This window comes from Artemia sp. Qi Xiang Cuo, chromosome 13 (assembly GCF_049724085.1).
Source record: "Artemia sp. Qi Xiang Cuo chromosome 13, ASM4972408v1, whole genome shotgun sequence".
NCBI lineage: Eukaryota > Metazoa > Arthropoda > Branchiopoda > Anostraca > Artemiidae > Artemia > Artemia sp. Qi Xiang Cuo.
In genome coordinates this window covers 56,716,452-56,728,819 of record NC_142806.1, presented here as the reverse complement: position 1 = coordinate 56,728,819, position 12,368 = coordinate 56,716,452, and the positions used below count along the sequence as shown (strand labels likewise).

Below are 12,368 nucleotides of genomic sequence, written 5' to 3'. Positions count from 1 at the left end.
AAACATTTAGTAATAAGTATTGCAATCTTGAAAGCGTAATTAAAAAAAAGTCCAATTCTTTAGTAAGGCTAAAACGGTTGCAACGACAAGTGTTTGATATGCCTTATTGAAGATCTTATTTTAAATATATGACTAGAATCTAGAAATTATGACGGATTTATAGAACACATGAAGTTTTATTTTTTCAATATATGTCTCAGTCAATCTAACAATAAAAGTATGAAACTTCAAAAATGCATTCAATTCAAAAATGCAGTTAATCCAACAATAAAGGTATGAAACTTCAAAGTATGGAACTTCAAAAACTTCATTAAAGATATTATTTAGCACCCAGAAAGACACAAATATTAGAAAATAATAGCTTTGAAATAAAATTTTGTTTTTTTGAATATATGTTTAAATATTCATCCTTAAAAAATAAAATTGTTTTTGTTTAATTTCTGAAACATAATTTGATATTCACTGAATTTGTCATTTCATTCCATATTTGTATTCCTGTGTTCATTTAGGAAATACTTTTTTGATGTTTTTGAGTCCTTAGAAAATTAAACTTCCTTACCAAGTGCAGCAAGTGTTGCAGCTGACCAAAAGACTTCACCTAAGAAAGCAGGGATAAAGAGAAGACCTCCCATTCTTCCACCAAAGCTGTCTTGCAAAGGGTCAAGCATGGTAACATAGCCTTGCTTCCGCATCTTATTGGCAAATATTAAACCTCCTGTAATAAAAGTAATAAGGAAGTGCTACAATTTGATTCAGGACACATACCCGTAATATAGTAAATATATACGAATTCTATTAATATAAATAAGAAGCTTAATTAAATAACTTTGTGAAATAATAAAAGCTCTAGAAAGCTTCATTACTATTTTTTGCAATATGCCTCAACAACACAATAACCTGTATAAGGTACACAATATTGCAGCTAATTAGACTGTTCTTTGTGATTTGAAGGAAATGGGAAGAAACTCATTTTCTGGGGGGGGGGAGGGGAACGTAATATTTGTTGATATAGAATGTACTTATCAAAAGGTTCGTGTTAACAAACTGTAAGTAAGGAGCAACGCGGCTGCAAAAATGTGGCTTTTTGTATTTTTTTGCCAGAAGAAAGATCATGGATGCGTGTTTTTTTCGCAATGGGGATCGTATCAACCCAATAGTCGTAGAATATCGGGAGAGGGCTAGTTCAAATGGAAATTAAAAGCTATAGTTCTCATTTTAAGTTACCAATAAGATTGGAGTGCAACTAGGCCCCCTCCTGCGCCCATTTTTCCCAAAATCGTCTGAACCAAAATTTTTATATTGCCCTTTTGTTCAGCACAGTTTAAAGACCCAATAACTATGCCTTTCGAGGTAAAATGACCCCTCGCAGTCTTTAAGTTATACAAATTGCTTATTGTTTACGCAGAGTTCTCGTTATTGGGGAGTATGCATAAATTTTTTGGGTGGGAGGGGGGGGTAAATTGTTGTGCTGGGAGGATTTTAAAAGCGGAGAATTTCCATGATGAGATAAGCTCCGGGGGGGGGGGGGTGAAATTTTCAGGAGACAATTTACACTGGGGAAATTTTCCAGAATTCCTGTACGAAATTCGTTTTATTTGTCTTACTTTCTGCTTGCCGACTCAATTTTACGCGTGAAGATACTAAGGGTGATTGTCCGGGGTAAATTTTCACCGTGATTAAAATGGCTAGAGGATCTTTCCGCGGTGAGGGGGTATTTTTCCGTTGATGTGGAGCCGGATATCCTGACATCATTTAAAAAATGAGTAAAAATTAAACAAAAAAAACCATTTCTTTCAACTGAAAGTAAGGAGCAACATTAAAACTCAAAACGAATGGAAATTATTACGTATATGGGGGGGGTACCCTTCCAAGACACCTTGCTTTTTACGCCAAATTTTGAATTTTGTTCCATTTCCTTAAGAACGATTTCTAAAACACATGGGTGGTATTTTGAGTAGTATACTATTAGATGAATGGTATTTTAGGTGGTAGAAGTATGTATAGATGGAATCCTAGCATAGATAAACTTGGTGTGGGAAAGAAAAAAAAACAGAAATAGACTCCTGCTTTTTGTGAGTATAACAATCTAGTTATTACAAACACGCTATTGGTTCACAAAATATCCTATATGTTAACAGAGTATTCATATAAAAGTAAGACGGCCAACCTTATTGATCATGTTATTTTAAATCAAAGCCTGACAGGATTGATACAAGTTACTGCAGTATATAGGAGTCCTGCTCTTGATGTTTAAAGTAGAGATATCCATCTAGTAGTGTCTAGAGTTAATACAGAGCAGAAATTTAGAATGGGTAACTATTTTCCAGGAAGTTATGATTTTGATCAAGTCCTCACTGAAAATTTGAGAGGCACTTTTCAGGAACAGTTTAATATGAAACATAAGTATATATATATATATACATATATATATATATATATATATATATATATATATATATATATATATATATATATATATATATATATATATATATATATATATATATATATATATATATATATATATATATATATATATATATATATATATGTATATCCTACACCCAATTTTTCAAAGACACTTGCCTATTACAGCTTTAGTATAGCCAGTTTAATAAAGATGGCATCCTTCCATCGATTTGTAAAAATATTCTTACCAAGAATTAGACTAAGGGCGTATCCAAATGGAGCTTGACACCAGACTAGCCCTTTTCCATAAATTTCCTCTGCAGTCCCACTGATGTATCCACCTCCAACCCATGTTGCTTAAAAAAAAGTTTAAAATATAATTATAACAGTTGTGAAGGAATTTTCGATATTCCAGGATACGACACTTATATGGGGTTCTTACACGATGCTCTAATGTTCTTAAATTTTCCCCAACATGTTCCATAAATACATATTCCAATGCTCTAATGTGTCCTAAAAATTTATTCAAAAAATAAATATTCTTGGATTTTCTCATTGATTGACGATTTATTGAATATCTGCAAAACATAATTAGTAAAAGCTAATAATTTATAAAATTATCATTTATATTGTTGATGAATATAGATTCTAGTAATAGCGTTTTGGAATCATTAAAATGAATTATAAATTCACAAATTATAACTTCAAAAGTATTTTCGAAATTGAAGTCATTTAAAACCAAATAAAGCTTTTATTTAAATAAAGGAACATAATATAAAAAGGGATATCAGTTTGAAAAACTATATAGGATTTTCTGTTTTTTTTTCTCCAATGAAATAAACAAAGAATAAAAAAAAAATCATAAGAAATAAATAAATAACAAAAATGAAATAAGGCAGGAATACTATCAGTAAGGGTTGAAAAGAAGATCAAGAAAATAAAATTTTCTTCTTAAAGATAAGATAGATAATATAATTTTATTTCACACAAAAAAATACAGAACATTTTTGCTGCACCTGCTAAGAAAACCCCAAAAGACATGTTGGCAGCAGATGAAGTCTTTTATTCTTGGTATTCTAAGAAATACTATTTTATATTATTCTACTTGCAAATATTACTAAATCCACACATATACAAAAACCTTTCTACTTACACAAAACACACATAAATACTTTTCTTTTGCAAGGAAAAATCTTTTTTCTGTGGCCTTGAAGGTTACCAGATGACTTGCATTTCGAATGGCAACCGGTATGATATCTCATACACAAGGAGCGAAATTTCTTAGTGCAAAAGAAGCTCTAGTCGTTTTTTTAAATTGATGTACTAGATTCGATGCTCCTCGTGTATCATGACTATGGAGTTCACTATTAACGGAAAAAATATTTACGAAAGAAGAGGGAAGCAAATTATTAAGATCTATATACGTGAAAATACTAACTTGATAATCACTAGTTTTTGAAATACCAAGAAGTTGATTCTTAATCTAACATTCATTAATATTTTGAGTAGTGAATATTTTAAGTGACAAAATTTTAACAGCTTTATTTTGAATTTTCTGATTTTTTTTATAACATGACACAACATTACTTGCTCACACAGAGCAATGATAGGAAATATACGGGTAAAAAATAAAAAATTAAGTAATCTAATTATTTTCTTTGAAACTTAGTTTTTAACTCGGTGAAACACGCACAGAGATCTTGAAAATTTTAAAGTTATAGTATCAGAGTCTTTTCCATGATAGATTTTTATCAATCATAAAACCCAGATACTTTGCTACCCTTGCTCTTTTTATTTGATTACCATTTACAATTAGTTCTGTATTAGTATCAGTACTAGATGTCCGAGAAAATATAATGTAATTAGTTTTGGTATAATTTAATGTCAAAAGTTTAAAATCCGCCCACTCAATAAGCTCGACCAATGGGTTTCTCATTTTATCAAAAAGTAGATTAACTGATGGCGCAGCAACAAGTAAAAGAGTATCATCTGCAAAAAAGATTATACCAGCCTCTGACAAATAATATTTAATTCTATCGATAAAAATTAAAAATAAGAAAGGGCCTAGTATAGACACTTGGGGTACTCCGCATGTTAGTTCATTAGTTACAGAAGTTGAAGGCCAAATCACCACGATTTGCTTTTGTCCACTCAAATAAGATTTAAACCATAAAATACTCTTTCCAGTCACACCGATTTTATCTAGTTCAAGTAATAATTTTTTATGGTTAATTATATCAAAGGCTTTCTTTAAATCTTGAAATAAGGCAGCTGGAATTAGACCCAATTCGGACTCCTCATTTACCCAACCACAAGTTTGATTGTAGACATTTCAGTTGATAGTCTTTTCCTGAATTAATTAAAAAAAACTTTCCGAAAAATAAGTTTTTCAAAGAAAAGTAAAGGCCATTTTAAACTTAAGCTTGTGATATAAAAATGCCTGTTAGAATTCAAACTCAAACGACAAGAAATTACTATTGAAGCACACATTAAACCTAAAACGAACAGAAATCAAGTAAACAATCATTTCAAAAAACATAGAACAAGTAATAATATAAACGATTAAATAGATTTTAAATCGAGTAATGCTTAGATTGGATATGAAAATCTTGCTTAAAACGAAAACAAATATTTTGCTATTAAAGTATAAATGAAACTTAAAACGAATAGAAATTAAATAAACAATCAATGCGAACAAACATACAATATATATTAATGTAAATGAATAAATAAATCTTAAAACGAGTGAAACTTAAATTGAATATGCAAATCAAGTTTGAATCGAATAAAATTGTATATTAAATTGGCAATGCCCATTTTTTTCAGTAAACTCATTTGAATTTTTTTTCAGTAAAGTACAAATTATATTCTGGCTTTTAGAAAGCATAGAGGTTTTGAACCCTACTCCCATTAATTTATGCTCGTTTTGAGTTTGACTCTAATATTCATTTTAATTTTTGTTCGTTTTGGGTTTCATTTATTTATTGATACTGATTTGGGGTAGTTGTATGCTTGGTAGATTATATGATAGTCTGGACGCCAGGTGCTGAAAATGTGAACCATACTACGACGGAATGGGGCTGCTACGAGAATTAGCCTACCCTCAACCCCCTAAACTGACCATGCGGATTCAAAAATACCAATGGCACTTGCTTGCGAGTGGTGGAACACTCCGAAACTTGAGATTTTATTATATTTTGGTGTTTCATGCAAGAAAATACATGTTCCACAAAGTTTCAGGTGCAGTTTTCCGCTCAAATAGAAATACCTAGAAGCCATAGAATGTTTTCCTTACAAACTAACACGATTATTTAAAAAAAATGGCACAGTTAAAAAAAAAATGGCAAAACTTTATGAGTCTTAAACAGTCTTGGAAAGTATAAATAAAATCAAATTTAATATTAGATATATAATGATATTAATTGTTGAAAGATCAATCAGTTCAATTTTTTTTTCACTGTAATTTTTATTTTCATTTTCAATGCTGTAAGAACTGGAAAATAATAAGTTTTTAATATACGAGTAATTCTTTTTTAGTGAAGCACCAATGACGCAGAAGGCTTTAGGTTTTTACAGTTAAAGAAGGGGGTAGCATCCAAATTTTTCTTGTAGTGAAACTATATTTATATTGACTACTCTTGAAAAGAAATAATAAATTAAACGAAATATTTGATGCATAATGATATAAATTTTTAAAAGTTCATCAGTTAAAACTTTTACTGTAATTTTTATATTTATGTTCAGTAGTAAGTAGAAAAAAAATATTTGTAATATAATTCGTTTTCAGTAAAGCGCCAATGACGCAGTAGGTCTTAGGCCTCTGCGGTGAGACGATACCCAAACTTTTGTTTGTAGTTATTTTTATTCGATTCAAACTTCATATGCATATTCAATTTAAGTTTCACTCGTTTTAAGATTTATTTATTCATTTACATTAATATATATTGTATGTTTTGTTCGCATTGATTTTTATTTAATTTCACTTCGTTTTAAGTTTAATTTATACTTTAATAGCAGAATATTTGTTTTCGTTTTAATTGAGATTTTCATATTCAGTCTAAGTATTACTCCCTTTAAGATCTATTTATTCATTTATATTATTACTTGTTGTATGTTTTTGGTATGATTGTTTATTTTATTTCTGTTCTTTTTGGGTTTCATTTATTCTTTAATAGTAATTTCTGGTCGTTTTGAGTTTGAATTTTAACAGGTAGTTGTATCTCCTGAGGTTAAGTTTAAACTGGCCTTTACTTTTCTTTGAAAAAATTATTTTTCTGAAAGTTTTTTTAATTAATTTTTGTTCGTTTTTGATTGCAAAAAGTTTCAAGTTTTTTTTTGGCATGGGGGGGGGGGGTGCTTACTTTCCGATTATTCTTGATTTTAAAAAACGTTTCTAGAACTTTCAATTTAAATCGAATGAGGCTTTTATCAAAGTCTATACGATTACCTCTTTGATAAAAACCTTATATATGAACAATAGACAGCTTGCATAACTTGTGGACAGCGATTGACAACAATGAATGGATTGATAAAATAGCTCCAATAAGGGGGTTTAGACCATTTCACTTGCTGACACAAAGGGATCACGGCTGTTTGGAATTGACCTTAATAGGAATTTGTGTGCCAAAGCAATTATGCATCTTTCACATAGTATGTATTTAACCTTATAATTTGATAATTATAATAGATTTCCTATATGTTCTTCCCATACAAAACCCCTTCCCATAAGTTATAAGCCCCCCTTAATAAGTTATGCCCCTGGGCATAACTTACAACGCCTACCCCTGGGCCCTGGTGGGCTGTGTCGACACTGGAGTTTTTGTTATCTGAACTTGGAACTATTTTAACAAAATGTCTATCTCAAAATTTTTATCTGATGCATTGAGGGCGTGGAGGAGGGAGAGGGGCTAGCTGCCCTTCAATCTCTTTTGACTCTTAAAAAGTGAACAAGAACTTTCAATTTCCAATCAAACGAGCCCTCTCTAAGGTTTATACGAGCATCCTTCCATAAGAAATAATATGTAGGATTCGGAGAATCCTTAAATTACAACCCTTGCCCTGAGGGCTTTGGAGGAGTTGTAATCCTCAAAGACCTAATTTCGAGAACTTAAAACTACGCTTAACAAAATGGCTGTCTTAAAACTTTTGAATGGATACGTTCGGGGAAAAGGTGGGCGTAAGAAGGCGGTTAGTTGTCCTAAAATCACTTTAGACTATTAAAAAGGGAAGTAGTCCTTGGAATTTCCAATCGAATGAGACTTTTTAGAAGTTTTTAAGACACCGTCGTCCATAAAAACCTTCTATGCCCCCAGGGCATAACTTAAAACCCTTGCCCTGAGGGTTGTGGGGGAGTATCCTCCTCAAAAAAATATTTTCTATCTGAAAAGCAACTACGCTGAACAAAATGGCTGTAAAAAAATTTTGATTGGATGTGTTTTGAGGAATGATGGGCGTGGGGGGGCTAGTTGCCCTCAAATCACTTTGGACTGTTAAAAAGGGCACTAGCCCTTTGAATTTCCAATTGAATGTGCCTGTTTTGAAGTTTCTACGACAACGCCTTCTATAAAAACCTTATATGCCCCCAGGGCATAACGTAAAACTCTTGCCGAGGGTTGTGGGGCAGTGTCCTCCTCATAAACATATTTTCTATCTGGAAATCAGCTACACTGAACAAAATAGCTATCTCAAAAGTTTGATTGGATTTGTTTGGGGAAATGATGGTATGCCCCCAGGGCATATCTTAAAACCCTTGCCCTGAAGGTTTTGGGGGAGTGTCCTCCTCAAAAACATATTTTCTATCTGGAAATCAGCTACGCTGAACAAAATGGCTATCTCAAAAGTTTGATTGGATGTGTTTGGGGAAATGAGGGGCATAGGGGGGGGGCTAACTACCCTCCAATCACTTTCGACTATTAAAAAAGGCGCGAGCCATTCAATTTCCAATCAAATGAGCCTATTTTGAATTTTCTACGACAACGCCTTTTATAAAAATCCTAAATGCCCCCAGGGCATAACTTAAAACCATTGCCCTAAGGGTTGTGGGGGAGTGTCCTCCTCAAAAATATATTTTCAATCTGGAAATCAACTACGCTGAACAAAAATGGCTATCTAAAAATTTTGATTGGATGCGGCCAGGGGGATGATGGGCGTAGGGAGGGGGGGGGCTAGTTACCCTCCAATCACTTTTGACTATTAAAAAGGGCACTATCCCTTTGAATTTCCAATCGAATTAACCTTTTTTGAAGTTTCTACGACAACACCCTCTATAATACCTTATATGCCCCCAGGGCATATCTTAAAACCCTTGCCCTGAAGGTTCTGGGGGAGTGTCCTCCTCAAAAACATATTTTCTATCTTGAAATCAAATACGCTGAACAAAATGGCTATCTCAGAATTTTAAATGGATGTCTTTGGGGACATGATGGGCGTCGGGGGGGGGGGGGGTAGTTGCACTCCAATCACTTTCGACCATTAAAAAGGGCACTAGCCCTTTAATTTACAATCGAATGAGCCTGTTTTTAAGTTTCTACGACAACGCCTTCAATAAAAACCTTATATGCCCCCAGGGCATATCTTAAAACCCTTGCCCTGAGGGTTATGGGGGAGTGTCCTCCTTAAAAAGATATTTTATATCTGCAAATCAACTACGCTGAACAAAATGGCTATCTGAAAATTTTGATTGGTTGTTTTGGGGGAAATGATGGGCGTGGGGGGGGGGGGAAGGGGGCTAGTTACACTCCAATCACTTTCGACTATTAAAAAGGGCACTAGCCCTTTAATTTCCAGTCGAATGAACATGTTTTAAAGTTTCTACGACAACGCCTTCTATAAAAACCTTATATGCCCCCAGGGCATATCTTAAAACCCTTGCCCTGAGGGTTGTGGGGGAGTGTCCTCCTCAAAAATATATTTTCTATCTGGGAATTAACTACACTGAACAAAATAGCTATCTCAAAGTTTTGATTGGATGTGTTTGGGGGACGGATGGGCGTGGGGGGGGCTTGTTGCCCTCCAATCATTTTGGACTATTAAAAAGGGCAATAGCCCTTTAATTTCCAATCGAATGAGCCTGTTTTGAAGTTTCTACGACAACGCCTTCTATAAAAACCTTATATGCCCCCAGGGCATAACTTAAAACCCTTGCCCTGAGGGTTGTGGGGGAGTGTCCTCCTCAAAATATATTTTCTATCTGGAAATCAACTACGCTGAACAAAATGACTATCTGAAAATTTTGATTGGATGTGTTTGAGGAAATGATGGGCGTGGGGGGGGGGCGGGGGCTAGTTACACTCCAATCACTTTCGACTATTAAAAAGGGCACTAGCTCTTTAACTTCCAATTGAATGAGCCTGTTTTGAAGTTTCTACGACAACGCCTTCTATAAAAACCTTATATGCCCCCAGGGCATAACTTAAAACCCTTGCTCTGAGGGTTTTGGGGGGGGGGGTATCCTCCTCAAAATATATTTTCTATCTGGAGATCAACTACGCTGAACAAAATGGCTATCTCAAAATGTTAAGTGGATGTTTTCTGGAGAATGATGGGCGTGGGGGGGGGCCAGTTGCCCTCCAATTATTATCAAATATTAAAAATGGCACTAGAATTCTCAATTTCCAATCGAATGAGCTCCTTTTGAAGCTTCTACGATGACCCCTTCCATATGAAGTGCCTCTGGAAAAAAAAATAAGTAATAATAAAACATTGGAGCCGCATGGCCTTTACTATAGGCAACGCTACAGCGTTGCCTCTGAAACAAATTGAGTGATTACAAGATTTTTATTTTTTTCAACGTATTAATTTAGCATAGATACAAATACCTTCTACTGGATTTTTTAAAAAGTAGAGAATAGAAATATGTCTTTTATTTGAAGTGTCCTCTTGATTATCACCTTTGCTTAATGATGTTATCTTAGCGACCTTCACAGCTTCTAGGAACATCTCCTTGTTCATTGATTGTTTAATCGAAGGACATTGAGTTGGTGTTATAACTGAATGAACAAATTTTGCAATCTTCTGGGTAATCCCATCTACATCACTTGAATTCGAATGCATTCCATTGACAATTTTCCTGATTTCATTTCCATCACAAGGATTAAAAGTCATTGGAGTATTTACTAGAACTTCAGATTGAACTATTTTGGGAACCCGTTTATTTTTTTCTGAGCATCTTCACATAGTTTTGCACCCTCAGTACAAAAATATTATATAAATAGTTTGCTATTTCATTCAGAGTGGTCAAATTTCCCCATTCAGTTTGTAGTTTAGATGATAACCTCTATTTTGCCCTTTTGACGCAGGGGCGAATTTACTGTTTTCCAGGTTTTTTTCATGTCACATTTATGCTTCATAATTTCATTTTGCAAACACTTTTTTTCAGCTTTCCGTTTCAATCCATTTAATATATTCCTATAGGTTTTAAATTGCTGAAAATTAATAGTAGATTGTTCAGCTAAATATGCTTTATAAAGTTCATACTTTCGGTTTATAGAATTTATAATGGCCTGAGTAATCCATGATTTTCTAGGGAATTTTGCCCAAGCCCTTTTAGGTCTTCTAAGAGGACACGTCTTATTTAATACATTTGTAAGGGTTCCAATAAAAATATCATACGCAGCTGATGGGTCATCTTCTTCAAATACTGGAGAAAAATCTACATCACCCATTTAAATCTCAAATTTTTTTGAATTATCTTCTCTTAAATCACGGAACAATTTTTTGAATTTTATATAACATACTTGAATTTTAACTTTTTTATATTATGATTTTAAGTCAATAATCGTGAAGGATTAGGTGTGGAGCGTCCAAACTTATTACACTCTTTAATTATTTTGTATTATTCAAGCAGTTTGTAGTCATAATTGAGTGATAGAATAAGTTAAAATAAACGATAAAATAAAATTAGTTTGAGTAAGTTTGGAACTTAAACCATAGTTTAAACCTAGCTCACCAAACCCCTTAAATTTACTCAATAGTCATCAGAGTTTCCGCAAAGTCTTGTTGATAAACAATTTTCCAGAAAAGTATCTTTTTTTTCAAATTCTTTTAAAAATTCTGTAGTTTTCTTCACTTTTCAACCTTCTAAGGAGAGTAATCCCTAGCTTACCCCTCTCTAGCGAATACCCATAATAAAATACTGTAAAAAAAAAGTTCGATCAAGTCATACCAACAATAATCTGTTCACGTCAAATTTAGTATATGACATGAAAGGCCAATTTCCAAAACAAAGAAAAATAAACAAAAGAAGATACCTACACATTTAAAATCAAATATTGTTAATTGCTATCTAAGCAGAGCTCCCATTTCTGTATTTTCACATGTTGAGCAAGATTGAGTTGAGATATAGACATATTTTATTAAACTTACTCTTCTTAGCGCTAAAAGCACTAATACCGAGGGTTTTTACAAATACGACAAAGTTAAATAAAAAATACGACTAAATAAAAATTTTCTTAGGATTTGTTGACCATGTCTGTAAAAAAGGGGACAAGAAAATGCTGGTAGCGAGTCGTACGGCGTGTCACTGGGTTGAGCTTGTATTGTCTCCGGGTACAGGACGTAACGGGGGCTAGCGGGGGCAGAATCGTCGTGTGTTTGCTACTACTGAGCAGGAAATGGCCGAACTGGCAAATAAGTCTCTGACGGCGGTAAAAAAGTGACTCGATACCAAGAACCTTAAGCGCATTGTCATAAGTAGTGAAGGCCTGACCCAGCATAATCTATCAAGCCTGTATTTGGATAGCTTCGATATCTTGACACATCCCAGCACTCAACTGTACACTAGGGCCCCACACTGGGCACGCATATTCAATGACGGGTTTGAAATAAGTCTTGAAGGCAAGCTTCATGGAATTCACACTGAACCCGGACCGCTTCATGGTAATCAGTGACTGCAGCGCTCTATACCCTTTTCGCACACGGTCACTTACGTGGTTGTTGAACTTGCAGTCAACGGAGAAAAT

The 12,368-nt window shown here is 33.7% G+C and overlaps 1 protein-coding gene across 1 annotated transcript in view; it reads right to left on the bottom strand.

The window, feature by feature from the left end:
* ChT (choline transporter) overlaps nt 1-12,368 on the bottom strand; it is a 182,593-nt gene that overhangs the window by 92,312 nt on the left and 77,913 nt on the right. The window contains exons 3-4 of the mRNA XM_089099523.1: nt 2,658-2,765; nt 560-715 (exon numbers count right to left, since the gene is read on the bottom strand). Coding sequence (XP_088955649.1) covers nt 560-715; nt 2,658-2,765 — 264 coding nt within the window. The remainder of the gene's footprint in view (nt 1-559; nt 716-2,657; nt 2,766-12,368) is intronic.